Raw genomic sequence first — 15,120 nt, 5'->3', positions numbered from 1 at the left:
TTTTGACGAGTCTGACCAACATAGTTTATTTAACCAGGCCATTGGAAGTGATCACACTACTGTTTCGTCGAAGATGAATAGTTCTGAAGTAGTGGATGATTGTTATCATGACTTCCTGATGAAAGATGATTTGGGCATTGTGTGCCGTGTTTGTGGTTTGGTCCAGCAACACATCAGGAATATTTTTGAGTTGCAGTGGAAAAAGGTATGGAGTTTCTGATCCAGATTGGTCCGATTTACTTTCCTGAATACCATAGAGCTAATTGATAAAATATTCAAAGTACATAACTTCATGTGGCATCTCAGCATCAACTAGTTATAGCACCTTGTCAACTCAAACTCATTGATGATCAACTCTGGATGTTATTGTTCAAATTTAGTTCATCGGTTATTCATCCTCGATGATTGATAGAAGAATCAAATTTCCTATATGAACACCCATTACATGTGTTTTAACTTTCGACTGAAACAGTTGAGTTTTGTTTAAACTTCCACCTTTTCTCTGTTTAAAAGAGAATTTACTGGGATGCAATTCAAATTCAGACTAAGTAAATCCTATGTAGTTTTTTTTTTAAAAGAGCGATTCCCTTTATTTTCCTTATCAGTGGAGCCACATCTCTTATTTCCTCTTTCTTGCAGCAGCGCAACCAATCACACACCCAGAAGCTGCAATGATCTGGAGGCAACTACCAATCCTTCAGGAGATAATTCCTCAAGTAGTCCCTGGTGCTCTATCAATCCACCCTCAGCATTCAGAACAGATGAAACCTCACCAAGCAGATAAGAACAACCCCTGGAGGTTGTATTCTAGCACATGCACCAGGTTCTGGAAAGACTTTCATGCTAATTAGCATTGTTCAAAGCTTCCTGGCCAGATACCCGGCAGGAAGGCCATTGATTATCCTTCCAATGGGCATTCTGGCAACATGGAGAACAGAATTCGTTCGTCGGCATATCGAAGACATGCATAGCCTTGTACTAGAAGAGGCCGGTAAAGCAACGTGCCAACCGTCTTAGCACATGGAAATTGACGCCTTCAGTATCACGGAACAAGTCTGACACAAGCACTAGAAGTGGCCAGTAAACAAGCAATCCAGCACAAAAACAACAACAACGGCATCACCCCATAGCTAGGGTGAGCAGAGTATGTGATTTGTCAACTTTCAATGGGGCCAGTAAACAAGCAATCCGGCACCAAAACAACAACGACGACGACGACGACGACATCACCCTGTAGCCTATTGGGTGAGTAGAGTATGTGATTTGTCAACTTTCAACAGCCCCCCTCACACCTCGTGTGGGGGGCTGAACCAAAAGAGTTGTCGTAACGCGAGCAAAAAGCCATCACCCGAAGCACGCCCTTCACTCACATATCTTGGTGAAGACACCAGTCGGTTCTAGCATCCGTGCATCGTAGTACAGGATAGCATCGAACAGCTGCAGGTGTTTGATCATCCGCGCTCCCGATCCCACGTACTTGTTGCACTCCTGAAACTCAGGTTCGAAATCCGAAGTGGGCGTCCTTGGAGGGCCGCCGTGGTAGATGAAGTACACCTCTGCTGGATTTCTTTTCAGATACTCACGTAACCCGTCTGGGCTGATTCCCTCAAGTAGTTGCCCTCCACCAGCTGCTATGAGATTCTGGATGTCCTTTCTGTCTTCTGGGTACATGTATGCGCTGAAGCAGAAATGCAGTCCTGAAAGCAGTTTTCGTGCCTGCAAAACATCATTTTCTCGTCATTTGGCTGTTGAAAGGCATTCCCAATAGTGCTTTTATTAGACAATAATTGAAATGCACTCATTTTAGACCATTGAAGTGCATCATAAAATAAACACATTACGGTGTATGGCACTCCAAAACACCGCATTTCGGGAAATGTCACTTCGAAAGAGAATTGTAAAATGCCGCTGCAAAAGATAATTGCTTTGTTGAATGTGGATGCGATCAAAATATGGAAATATGTCTAGCACCCCAACTTGTAAAAAAAACACTTGGAATACCCTGACCACACGACACCTAGATTTCTCTAAAGATGCACTTTAAGCCTTTGACATCAAACAGTCTCTGTATGAACATTTCAATAGAATTTTAAACTTGTTTGCAGTAGGAAACTTTTTCACAAAAGAACTGTAGGCCAATTCCCTGAACTTATGCATAAGACAAACTGCAATCAGTTTTTATCACATGTGTTTTTCTCTATTTACTATTTAGAATTCGTAGAGAATATATTATTGCTAGACATGTATACATACCCCTTCAGCAGCTCCAGCTCTTCCTTTTGCTGGTCCATCAATTGATGTGCGCGGACCATCGCGGAATTTCACCTCATAAGAAATTTCCGGGCTTGGAATCAGCTTTGCCAAGCAAGGATTTGGACCTGAAATCCTTTCCACCAAGAAATCCACAACCCCTAAGACAGGAATATGACATGAACTGATTTAGTGCGGGGATAATAATATTCTCTGCCGAGCTAGGATAAGTCTTAGATGACACACGGATAAATGGAAGTGCCAATAGACCAGCAGCTTGTTACATTAAGCAGAATGTAACATGAACTTGGAAGTAGTACAATTATCATCAATAGTACAAACACTGGAGATGTAAGATGGACTAATACTAACATCTGTCTGTGACAACCCATTTCCCAGACAGTATAGCCATCTGGACCTCATATGATCTGGGACATCGAAAACCAGCGTTTCTGCCCACAATAACATGAGTCACAGTTTTGTCCCATTCCTGAGCCAAGGTTGAACTGGTCAAGGATGCAAATTCTTTCAAGGAATCCTGCTTGACAAACGTAAACAATTGTATCACAGCTTAGTATGGAACATAACTTAATTCGAAAACAGGCAAATTATATATAATTTAAATTTCACCATAAAGTTGGATTGCTGCATTACTTGTCCATTCACATGTTTGCTAGTATTGTTCAGATATATCCAAATGCTCTGAAAGGAGAGTATTGTTTGCTAGTATAGTACACGCTACCTTTTCTGATGCACTTAAAGCTATGCCGAGCAAAACCCACTGATCCAAAGGGGTACTAGACTGGTTTGCTAGTTTGTCTTCTGCCCGGTAATTGGTAGAAATTCCTTCTTTGTCCTTACATTGGCTGCAATGATGAAATAAAGAGCAAATTATAGAAGAATATTAATGAATGATGATTGAACATCTGATCAGTAACCTCCGCCACGCATACCCCTGAGGCGAGGAAGAACTTGAGGTGTTCAGCTGATCTACTTGTAGATCTTCCCCTCTATGAAGGGCAGATATTCCTTCTTTAATTAAATATTGGCTGGAACTACAAAATACAAAAAAATCAACAACAGAAAATGAAATATTAATGATTAACCAAACGAACGGAACCCTCTCCAAGGCGGGTGAAGAAAGATGGCATACCCAGGCACTACTAGTCCAGACAAAGGAGAATTTGATGTGACGAGTGGATTAAATTGTTTATCTTCCATTTGGGAATCGACGGAAATTTCTTTAGCTGGGCAATTGCTGGAATGAGTACATACAACAGTGAATTATAAAATGAAGGATTAATCAAGTAACATGAAGGTTGAAGAAAGATCACATACTTCTGAAGGACAGCGGAAGGAATGTCACTTCCAATTATTGGTGAGCTCATCTCATTGCCCAGCAATGGATTAATTTGGTTATCTTCTATTTGGCAATCGGCGGAAATTTCTTTAGCTGGACTTTGGCTGAAATGACCGAATAGAACACTGGATTAGAAAATGAAGGATTAATCAAGTTACATGAAAGAAAGATCACGTACTTTTGAGGGACGGGGGAAAGAATGCCAGTCTCAATTGTTGGTGAGCTCATCTCATCAGGTGGTGCATGCATGGGACACCAAACATGGAGATTCTCCTTCAAAATCAAAACTAGACATGTCAGAACATCAGTGTTTATAAATGGATCAAGGACAAGGTATACTCAAAAGCTTACAACATCCCAGCGGCATTCTGGTATCATGAATGCACATGGGACATGATAAGTATTGGGGCACCCCGCGCGATAACAACCAAGTGCTGCTCCCCGGAGATTGCATCTGCTGCAATCCCATCTTGAACCACGCACGATTTCACTCTCAACGTTCTCAAAAGTACCGTCGTCATTGGATTTCACTTTTGGGGCCCTTCAGGAACATGGGTAAAGAATGAAAAGGATGGATGAACACTGTGTATGATGATTCTAAATAAATTAAATATGAAGAGTTAAACATGGTGTATAAAGAAACTAACCAAACCATGCATTTGTGGTGGACATATATGGCGTTAGTAGCGTCGGCCTCGTCACCGGACACAATCCTTCCATTGTGATACTGTACGAGCGGACCATGCACCTGACATAGGAAAAGTGAACATGTTTTAGTGCCAGTACAAATAATAAGACTTCAGCAGATCATTTTTTACTTGATGTATGTAAATGATATGCAACATACCGGCTCACTGGTTCTAAATGATTGGCAGAAAGCACATTCATCTTTATATAAGCCGGTTGGTGTTTGAACTCTCCCCAACCCAGTAGCACCTTCTTTGTCTACCAACCTGGCACGTTTCCCTGGACCCTTGCCTTTTCTGCAGGAACGCAGGTGCTCCCTGGTGTTACTTGCATTAACACCTGCTGATTCACCTTTGGTTGCATCAACACCGAATTTCCTCTTCCGGCCTTTCACAGGGGAAGCACTTTTATTCTGTAATAACAAAAAGATATCAGTCAGAATGTTGAACCACAATGTATGTAATTCATCAAGGAGTAAACAATCGATTCTATTAAATGGTTGCCAATCCAGCACTTCTATGTTTATAGCGTAAGAATGTACCCGGTCGTTAGCATGAAACTGTGTTTACCTCTACGCATAAATAATAGTGCACCGATCCATAAGGATCAGGGCGAAGAACTACGTCGAAAACTGAACATACTTATCTCAAAGAAGAAAGGAATGCACAAAGTACCCAAAAATGTCGTAGAGACTCAGGATCAGCGTAGCCAGGTTGTATTTCCACGTTGAACAGCATGTCGGTACGAGCAGCAGAGATGGTACCTACAAGCATCAAAGCGGTGAGTAGAATGAAGCTGAAAGCATTGTTTCATCATAATTATTTCAGGCAACACTCTGTCCAGATGAACTGAATAAAGACATAATAATATTTCAGTGCAGCCTGGATTTACAGGCGGGTCAGGGCCAGTCATATCTTATTCACAAACAAGTTATTACTACCTGCCTAGGAATTACATACTTGAGGAACAGTAAACTGTAAAAGGGGTAGGTAGAGTAGCACAATTCAGTTTTCAAAAACCCAGCTATCGCTCCCCAGCAGGTGGATCATGCCATCACGGGAAGGCACCTCTGAATCTTTGACGCGTCGAATCGCGGTCGGGCGCCAACTTTGAAACACGAAGTATACATTATGCAAAACGAAAAAAGGTTGAGGAGAGCTCACGCGCATCCTAGGAACTGAGAAAAGGAAGGCGGTAATTAGGTCACGCGCACCGAACGAGTAGGCCGCTCCGGAACTGAATCCGTGCCTAGCGCCGGCGCGGCGGCTCGCGGGACAGGGGTTTGGAGTTGGAGGAATCGGGAAGGAGACAAAATGATTCGATCGGAGCAATGAACGCGAGCCCGACGACGGCCGGAAGCGAGAGTAGGAGAAGGGGGCGAGCGGACCTGCGGAACGGGCGGAGGACCGCCGCGCACCGGCGGCGGCGGCGGGGCCGAACCCAGGCGGTGGCGACGACGTTATCCCTGTCGAGCCGCGGCGGGGCCGCCCCCGCTTCCCCATCGATCGAAACCGGCACGCGCGGCGGCTACTTGGACGGCGGTGTCATGCGGGGCGAGGGCTGAGGGCTGGCGACGGCGGAGCGGTTGGTTGACGGGACAGGGCGGGCGGGCGGGCGGCGCTGTGGAGTGGAGTGGGCGGGAGGAGCGAGGCGGAGGATTTGACAGGGGCAGGGGGCCGCGGCGATTGGCCAGCACTCTTTATATAGTCAAAAAAGTCTCCCTTTACGCGTCGCGTCTCGTCTCGTCTCGCTCGCTCGTCACTCCTCTGACTGGCTGGCCGCGCCCCACCCCTATGGCCTGTCAGTCCACATGAAGAAAGATTTCCCCGTGCTCGACGTAGATCGGGAGCGATCTGCACAGGCCATGCTTTGGCTCCGCATTGATTCTCTCGCAAAGGTTCGGGGGCAGTGATTAATTGTGGGCGAGCAAAGAAAATCCAGCAAAGATAATTGATAATGATAACTGGGGTACCAGTGGTAGGTGTGCGTCGATGCTTATCAACGAAGTATTCTTCCTGGAAGACGAATCTCTTTCCCTGGAAGAAAATCTTCCGTGTTAATTTTCTGGCGAAGGTTTGATTTTGGGGCAGTGATTAATTGGGGGCCAGCAAGACCAGCGAGGATGCATGCACAGGAAAAATCCAGCAAAGATAATTAATAGTGACTCAAGTAATAGATGGGCGCATCGATTAGCAAATATTTTCTTCTTCATGGTCCCCGCAAAAAAATATATTTTCTTCAGGGAAAACAGATCTTTCTCAGGAGAAAGAAAAAAGCGGGAGAGAAATCCCTCCGGGCCGTCTGCTGCAACTATTGTCCGATGGACACGCGCGTGATGAAAAGAGCGCATCGGCCATGATGAGCGAGGACAAAAATAGTGACGAGATCTTGTTTATGCAAGTGAAAAAATAAGTAAAAAGGGAGGAGTTGGCGATACCCATCTCTTCGTCGTGTCGCCAGCGGAGACGACGCCGTTGCCACACGGCCGAGACCACCCTTGACCACCAACTCCACAGAATCGAGACCATCGCTAACCACCATCGCCACATAGTCGCCGACGAGGTCGGGATTCGCCCCGATAGCTCAAGCACGGGCGGAGGGGGCAAGGATGTGACGGTGAATTCTCTAGTTGTCTATTTCATTGACAGGCGGCCCGAGTGCGGGTGTCCGTAAAGGCGGCGCTAGGGTTAGAGCGGGGGGAGGGGGGTACGGGATCGGGGCAGAAAGCGAGCGGGACATATAAAGGGCCGAGGACACTATATGCACGAATCTTGTAGCAAATTGTACGGTTTGAGAATCGACTACAGCGCAAAAATAAACACGTGATTGATAGGCGGCCGGAGTGCGGTTGCCCGTAAAGGCGGCGCTAGGGTTAGAGCGGGAGGGGGGGGGGGAGGGGGGAGGGTACCGGATGGGGGGAGAAAGCGAGCGAGACATATAAAGGGCCGAGGACACTCTATGCGCGAATCTTATAGCAAAATGTACGGTTTAAGGATCGACTACAATGCAAAAATAAACACATGACATATTCTTTGCGGTATTAAATTAATGACTATAGTTATGCTGAGGTACGAGACTATGGAATGGGAAAGGGGACAAGATAGGGTTTGAATTATTGGTCATTTCAATGGTTGTGATCCACACGAGCTTAAATGATCATCAATGTTAAACGTACTTGGGCCCTATAGTTCATCAACCACAAGACATAAAATGAGTGTGCTGAACTGATGATATTATGCACTCAGATGATATGCTATGCAAATTTGGTTGTTTGGTGACGGACCTTTTCTAACTTTTATTTTTCAACAGTATATAGGTTAGAAAATAGGGTTTTGGACTTGCTTTACAGATAAAGCAATGAGTTTAATTAACAATGACATCAAAATGTGGTATTAGTACCTTCGTAACTAAATTGCAACAAAAAAACATTTTACATTTAGTTACGGAGATAATGTTAAGCTCAACAGTGAGTAAGCCCAAAGGGAACAAAGAAAACAAAAACAAAATCTGCCAAGGCAAGAATGCTGCGTCATAGGCGAAGTAAGATGACTGGCTACCTCAAGCAGCCAAGGAGGAGGGCATCAAGTGCTTCGCCATCCCTGCTTCTAGAGAGTGACCACTATTGCTGAACCAAAGCAACATAGACGAAAATGAGTCATGACATGAATACCCTCGATAATAATCTTATTGCAGATAGTCCGAAGAGCCAAGCCAACATAGTAAACCCAATCCATAGGAGGCACATCCTCTTGCTAGGTAAGGTTCCCTGAATGGTAAAAAGGCCGTCCATGTTTCGTGAAGCCAGGTTCCTCCTACAATTTGGTTTCATCGAGCACAAGATTCTATACTGCCCTCGTGTGTGTAGTGTGGCAGCGCATGTTTTGGCCGCAATTGGTTCTAATGGAGATCCGGACAGCCAGACTTTATGGCAGCCAGATTTCCCTATTGATATAATCCGTGCCGTGACCACCGATTTGGTTGGTCCCTAGTAATTTGAATGCAAGGTGTTTCAGCTCAAAAAAAAGACCGTCCATACTCGTAGGGCCTTAAGGCCCCTTCCAATGCTCCACCTTGTACGGGTGCTAAGCATGCCATGTAGACGAAAAATCTGATGTGGCAAGGCAATTAAGAGGAGAGAGATGAATTTGGTGACCCCAGGAAGAACCAATGCCAAGCACGCGAACCTAAGCAAAACATTTAAATAAAGCAAACTCACCAATGCATGAGGGAGTTTAGTAGCTAAATTATTAAATGAAGGGAGCTTAGCTACAAGAAGCTAAGCACCTATGCATTGGGGAGTTTGGTTGCTAAGCTATTTAATATGCTTAGCACCCCATCTAAGTACCGGTCCATTGGGAGCAGCCTAAGGGCATCTTCACGCAGATCTGTAAACCTTCTGCAACCATTTGGATTGTGCTGTCTGGACCGCGAAAGCCATCCAATATTGATCTGTATCGGTCCGCGGGGCGGTCCGAACGCGATTTCTCCTGCAAACCGGAGACAAAAGTGGGGGGGGGGGGGTTGTGGTAATCCGGACCGCTCCTAAGTACACTTCTGACCTCCCTGGCACACCAAAAATTCATCACCCCCTCCCGCGTTTTCCTTCTATAATGCACGAGCTGCATACCACGCTAAATTCATGATGGCCCAGAGCACGTGGAGGCCGACTTTGATGTCGTGATGTGACCGGAGGGCGGGAGGGCGGCGCTGACCGAGGCGACCTCTCGGCAGCCGTCACTTCAATGCGGACGCGTGTTCTCGAGAAACCAACTCTGGCCGCTGCGCCGCATTGAAGCGGCTGACCGGCCCTTCGCATGGCCTGATGATGACCCACAAGTATATGAGATCAATTGTAGACTTTTCGATAAGTAAGAGTGTCAAACCCAACGAGGAGCAGAAGGAAATGACAAGTGATTTTCAGCGAGGTAATGTCTGCAAGCGCTAAAATTGCAAGTAACAGTGTAGTTTGATAGCAAGATAATTTGTAATGAGCAAGTAATGATAGTAGTAACAAAAGTGCATCAAGGTAGCCCAATCCTTTTGAGGCAAAGGACAGGCCAAAACGGTCTCTTATAATAAGCAACGCATTCTTGAGGATACACGGGAATTTCATTAGTCACTTTCATCATGTTGGCCCGATTTGTGTTCGCTACTTTGATAATTTGATATGTGGATGGACCGGTTCTTAGGTGTTGTTCTTACTTAAACAAACCTCCTACTTATGATTAACCCCCTCGCAAGCATCCGCAACTATGAGAAAAGTATTAAGAATAAATTCTAAACATAGCATTAAACTTCTGGATCCAATCGGTCCCTTACGAAATAGCGCATAAACTAGGGTTTAAGCTTCTGTTACCCTCGCAACCCATCATCTAATTACTACTCCACAATGCATTCTCTTAGGCCCAAATATGGTGAAGTATCATGTAGTCGACGTTCACATGACACCACTAAGGGAATCACAACATACATACCATCAAAATATCGAACTCATATCAAGTTCACATGATTACTAGCAACATGATTTCTCCTGTGACCTCAAGAACAAAAGTAACTACTCACAAATGATAATCATGCTCAAGATAGATGTGTATTAAATAGCATATTGGATCTGAACATATAATCTTCCACCAGATAAACCATAAAGTAATCAACTATAAGATGTAATCAACACTACTAGTCACCCACAAGCACCAATATATAGTTCCGGTATGAAGATTGAACACAAGAGATGAACTAGGGTTTGAGAGGAGATGATGTTGTTGAAGATGTTGATGGATATTGCCCTCCCCAAGATGGGAGAGTTGTTGATTGATACGTCTCCAATGTATCTATAATTTTTTATTGTTCCATGCTGTTTTATTATCAATCTTGAATGTTTTATAATCATTTTATATCATTTTTTGGTACTAACCTATTGACATAGTGCCAAGTGTCAGTTGCTATTTTTTTTAATGTTTTTTACATCACAGAAAATCAATATCAAACAGAGTCCAAATGCCATGAAACTTCACGGAGATTTTTTATGGGCCAAAAGGAAGGCAATGGGCCCTGGTTGCACCTGGGGGGTGCCCCGAGGGGGGCATAACCCACCAGGGTTCGCCAGGAGGCCCTGGCACGCCCAGTTGGGTTGTGCCCACCTCGGGTGCCCCCCGAACCGCCTCTTTGCCCTATAAATACCCAAATATTCCTGAAACCCTAGGGGAGTCGACGAAATATTCATCCAGCCACCGCAGAGTCCAGAAACACGAGGTCCAATCTAAACACCATCACTGAGGGGTTCACCACCTCCATTGGTGCCTCTCCGATGATGCGTGCGTAGTTCCTTGTAGACCTTCGGGTCCGCAGTTAGTAGCTAGATGGCTTCATCTCTCTCTCTCTTGATCCTCAATACAATGGTCTCTTGGAGATCCATATGATGTAACTCTTTTGCGGTGTGTTTGTTGGGATCGATGAACTTCGAATTTATGATCAAATCTATGTTTTTATATCCATGAAAGTATTTGAGTTTCTTTGATCTCTTTTATGCATGATCTCTTATAGCCTCGTATTTCTTCTCCAATATTTGGGTTTTGTCTGGCCAATTTGATCTATTTATCTTACAATGGGAAGAGGTGCCCGGTAGTGGGTTCGATCTTACGGTGCTTGATCCTAGTGACAGAAAGGGAACCGACACGTATGTATCGTTGCTACTAAGGATAAAAAGACGAGATCTATATCTACCGCCATATAGATAAATGGATCTTGTATACATCATGTCATCATTCTTATTGCATTACTCCGTTTTTTCATGAACTTAATACACTAGATGCACGTTGGATAGCGGTCGATGTATGGAGTAATAGTAGTAGATGTAGGCAGGAGTCGGTCTACTAATCTTGGACGTGATGCCTATGTAATGATCATTGCCTGGATACCGTCATAATTATTTGATGTTCTATCAATTGCCCAACAGTAATTTGTTTACCCACCGTTTGCTATTTTTCTCGAGAGAAGCCACTAGTGAAACCTACGGCCCCCGGGTCTTATTTCTCATATATTTGCCTTGCGATCTACTTTTTTCCTTGCTTTTATTTTCAGATCTATTAATCCAAAAATCCAAAAATAATTTGCTGCACTTTATTTTATTTGCGATCTATTTATCCAATCTATTACAACCTTTTTACCGTCACGCGCCAATTTCTGGCGCCGTTACCCGAAAGGGATTGACAACCCCTTTAACACGTCGGGCTGCGAGGTGTTGTTATTTGTGTGTGCAGGGGCTGTTTACGTTGTGTTGCTTGGTTCTCCTACTGGTTCGATACCTTGGTTTCATAACTAAGGGAAATACTCTACCGTCGCTGTGCTACATCATCCCTCCCTCTCTGGGGAAATACCGACGTAGTTCCAGCTGCCATTGTCGTGGATCTAAGACTGACAGTAGAATGGGGGGTAAGTATGAGGAGGCAAGATCCTAGCTATGGAGGAGTTGTACGCACGAGTTTACGAGTTCAGGCCCTTCTCAGAGGAAGTAACAGCCCTACGTCTCGGAGCCCTGAGGCGATCGACTGAATATATGTGTGTGAATTACAGAAAGTGTGAACCCTTGTCCCAGAGGAGGGGGGTGGCTTATATAGAGAGCGCCAGGACCCTAGCTCCCCTCCGTTACATAGGGTTCAATGCTCATAAAGGAAAGGCGTTACTGGTAACGTCTATAGTAAAGAGTCATAAATGCTCATAATGCTATGGTTTAAATCCTGACCGTTGCAGAGTGGAGGGTTCCTCATCTTCTGGTGGTCGAGTGTCTTCAAGGTGGTCGAGTGAGTGCATCTCCACGGTCGAGCGGATGATAGTTTCTCTTCGACTGCTTCTGATTCTTTGCAGAGATGTCCTTGGGGAGGGTATGCTGGACAAGCCCGTGACCCTACCCTAGGTACATAGCTTCATCATTAGCCCCCGAATGGATCAGGGTTTGAGTGAGGAAGGGGTTGAGAATACTTCCGACCCACTCTTTGTGTTATGAATATGCCTTGTCCTGGAACAATGAGTTGAGGTGACGACGTCGACTCCTTTCTCAATCGCCTTGGTCCATTCTTGGTTGTTGTCGAGTGAACTTTCATGGTAGAATTCCGAATGATGATGTAGAGGGTGTTTGTCTTCAGTCTGACAGGTTGTTCTGCTCTCCGCGGATCTCGCGGGATTCGAATTTTGGGAAGTGCGCCAGATGGGCGGAACCGAGGTTACCGGGACGGATTAGGCAAGTCTCCTCGATCCTTGCGCCACCTTTTTCGCCACGTACTGCGCGCGTGACTGTTGTGGGATTTGTTTAGATCGCTTGGGTCCACCAGTCAGCCACTCGGTGAAAGGCCTTATAAAAGGTCCCGGGCCAGGCCTCTGTTCCGCGTGCTTCCATTCTCTCTTCTCTTTCCCCCGATCCCTCCGCCACTCTCGCTTCTGCTTCATCGCTGGACCTCTGTTCGAGCTCGATCCGTCACCATGGGGAAGGAGAAGACGGCGGCGCTGGAACGCGCGAAGAAAGCGACCGCGAAGGCAAAGGGCAAGCGGACCAGCCGAGGCGGATCCTCGTCGAGGTCCGGCCTGCCGGCGGGCTGGATCCAGGGCGACTGGATCCGCTCGGCAATCATGCAGGACGACCTCGATGACCTGGTGGAGGGGGGATTGATCCCTCACAAGTCGGCTCGGCTCCCGGGGGACGAAACCGAGCCGCAGCCTAGAGAGGGTGAGTGTGTCCTCCTCGCAACCCACATAGATCGCGGATTCTCACTGCCTCCCCACCCTTTCTTCCGGGGTTTTTTGAACTTATTTGGGGCTCAGCTCCACCATTTCACTCCGAACATCATAGTCTATCTGGCTGCTTTCGTGTCCATGTGCGAAAACTTCTTGGGCTGTTGACCGCACTGGGGGCTTTTCAAGCACATCTTCACTTGCCGTTCCCAGTCAGTCAAAAAGGCCAAGTCGAGTGACGAGAGGACGCGGGTGATCCAGATGTGTGGTGGTCTGGGGATCCAGATGAGGAGCAAGAGTACTTTCTCAGCCATGATCCTTCCTGACTCGGTCCGGGGCTGGCAGTCGACTTGGTTCTACTGCAAGGATCAACGAACCCCTGGCCAGTCGACTGGACTTCCTCCTTTCTCCTTGGCTCGAGTCGAGAAGCCTGCTCCCCTGAAGGTAGTTCCAGAAGAGAAGGCGCAGGTCAAGGTGCTGGTTGAACGGGTCATCCAGCTTGTCCGCGACAGAGTGACCGGGATGGATCTGCTGGAGGTCTTTCTCGGTCGACGCATCCAACCTCTTCAGGCGCGTGATCGTCCGATGTGGATGTACTCTAGGCTCGAGGATACTACTCGGATCCACCCGGAGGAGGTCAGCGAGGATATCTTGGAGAACTGGTTGAGGGGAATCACTGGCAACAAAGACAACCCTCGGGGGTCCAGGAGGGTGATTCCATTCGACAAGTCGCACCAGCCGGAGCAGGTATATTTCTATTTTATCAAGTATCTTTATGATTCACCATGTGATGTCCCGTTCGTGGTCGACTGAATTTCCTTTGATTGTTATCCTTTCAGGCCCTCATTGAAATGTACTCGATGCCCAACGGAGTGCAGGACCCAGGCGCTGAGGAAGAAGGGAGCAGGGGCGAGAGCGGTGAGGAGCATTCGGAAGCCGAGGAGGATGAGGAGAGCGAGGAATCGACTGATGAGGAAGAAGTCGACTCGCCTCCTCGCAGGGAGAGGAGGTCCGAGCACACTCATGACCCGGAAAGCGCTCCGGACTTGGTGGCTGCGCCAATCGGGCAGTCCTCGAAGCGCCCCAGGACGTCTTCCCGGACGCCGACTGAGAAGGCTCCAAAGCAATCTAAGGTCGCGTCGGCCCCAGCGCCAAAAGTGCTGAAAGCCATCTCCTCCAAACTGCCAAAAGCTTTGCCCAGGATCAAAGTGACCGTTCCTACTATCTCCGGGTAACCATCTGACTTGTCCTTCATGTGGATTCGATTAACTGGGTGTAACCGATTGAATGCGGGCCTTTGCAGTGCTGCTACGTCAGGGACCTCTTCATACCAGTACCGGGATGATGAAATGGAGGATGCGGTAACCTCTAACCCAGGTATGAACTCTTGCTATTTCAATTCTTGATCCTTTTAGGGTCGAGTGGTTCACTTGGGGTCGAATGTTCTGTCTTGCAGCTCCACCCAACATCATTGATCTTCCGGACGACGACGAAGATGTGGCTCCTACGCCTAGGAAGAGCAAGAAGGTAACAGCTGGCAGGGTGGCTCGGCAAGAACCGACTGCAACGCCTCCCATCCGTCAAGCTGAAGACGCGGGCAGGGCCACTATGACGTTCGCTGCACCCTTGCCGAGTGGGCATCCCACGCGGTCGACCTCGCATGTGGTTCCTTCAACTATCCAACTCCACACCACGGAGCTTCAAGAAGCCGCACCTGGGTCGTCTGCACACTTTTTCACCAGCTACCCCGTCCCAGACAACCAGTCGGAAGCGGCTACGGAAGCCATCCGACAGGCTGATATGATGATGGAGCGGGTGAAGATAGTGCACGAGAGCAGTCAGGCTGCCTACAACGCTAGTGCCGCCCTTCGGGCCAATGTCCAGGTGAGTAGATGTGACGCCCCGAGACCATTGCGCCAGGTGTCTTCCTGTTTTTCGTTGTCGTTGTGTGTTTGATCTGTTTGTTGCCATGATCGCGATGAGTGCCATTGTCATATTTTGCTTCTTGCATCATGTTCATCATTTGATTATATTGCATTGCCATGCCCATCTTTGACATGTTGCATTTGTGCCTCTTGTCATTTTGCATTCTCATAATC

General features: G+C 46.7%; 1 protein-coding gene across 2 annotated transcripts; it reads right to left on the bottom strand.

The window, feature by feature from the left end:
- Positions 1-1,047: 1,047 nt before the first annotated feature.
- Positions 1,048-6,949, bottom strand: LOC123184872 (protein BREAST CANCER SUSCEPTIBILITY 1 homolog). 2 transcript variants are annotated; one of them, XM_044596919.1, is made up of 13 exons: positions 6,735-6,949; positions 4,972-5,060; positions 4,458-4,709; positions 4,258-4,358; positions 3,962-4,151; positions 3,789-3,883; positions 3,589-3,714; positions 3,404-3,508; positions 3,204-3,305; positions 2,993-3,116; positions 2,623-2,788; positions 2,254-2,411; positions 1,048-1,716 (listed from the first exon to the last, which is right to left on the bottom strand). In XM_044596919.1, exons 1-13 carry the CDS (start codon positions 6,844-6,846, stop codon positions 1,363-1,365), a joined length of 1,974 nt encoding a protein of 657 aa, XP_044452854.1. In that variant the 5' UTR covers positions 6,847-6,949; the 3' UTR covers positions 1,048-1,362. The 2 variants fall into 2 exon arrangements, with proteins under 2 accessions (XP_044452854.1, XP_044452853.1); XM_044596918.1 differs by lacking the exon at positions 6,735-6,949 and adding an exon at positions 5,685-5,923.
- Positions 6,950-15,120: the final 8,171 nt, after the last annotated feature.

The sequence above is a fragment of the Triticum aestivum genome, chromosome 2A, assembly GCF_018294505.1.
Source record: "Triticum aestivum cultivar Chinese Spring chromosome 2A, IWGSC CS RefSeq v2.1, whole genome shotgun sequence".
Taxonomy (NCBI): domain Eukaryota; kingdom Viridiplantae; phylum Streptophyta; class Magnoliopsida; order Poales; family Poaceae; genus Triticum; species Triticum aestivum.
The sequence above is the reverse complement of the archived record's forward strand: the minus strand, read 5'-3'. Positions and strand labels throughout refer to the sequence as shown.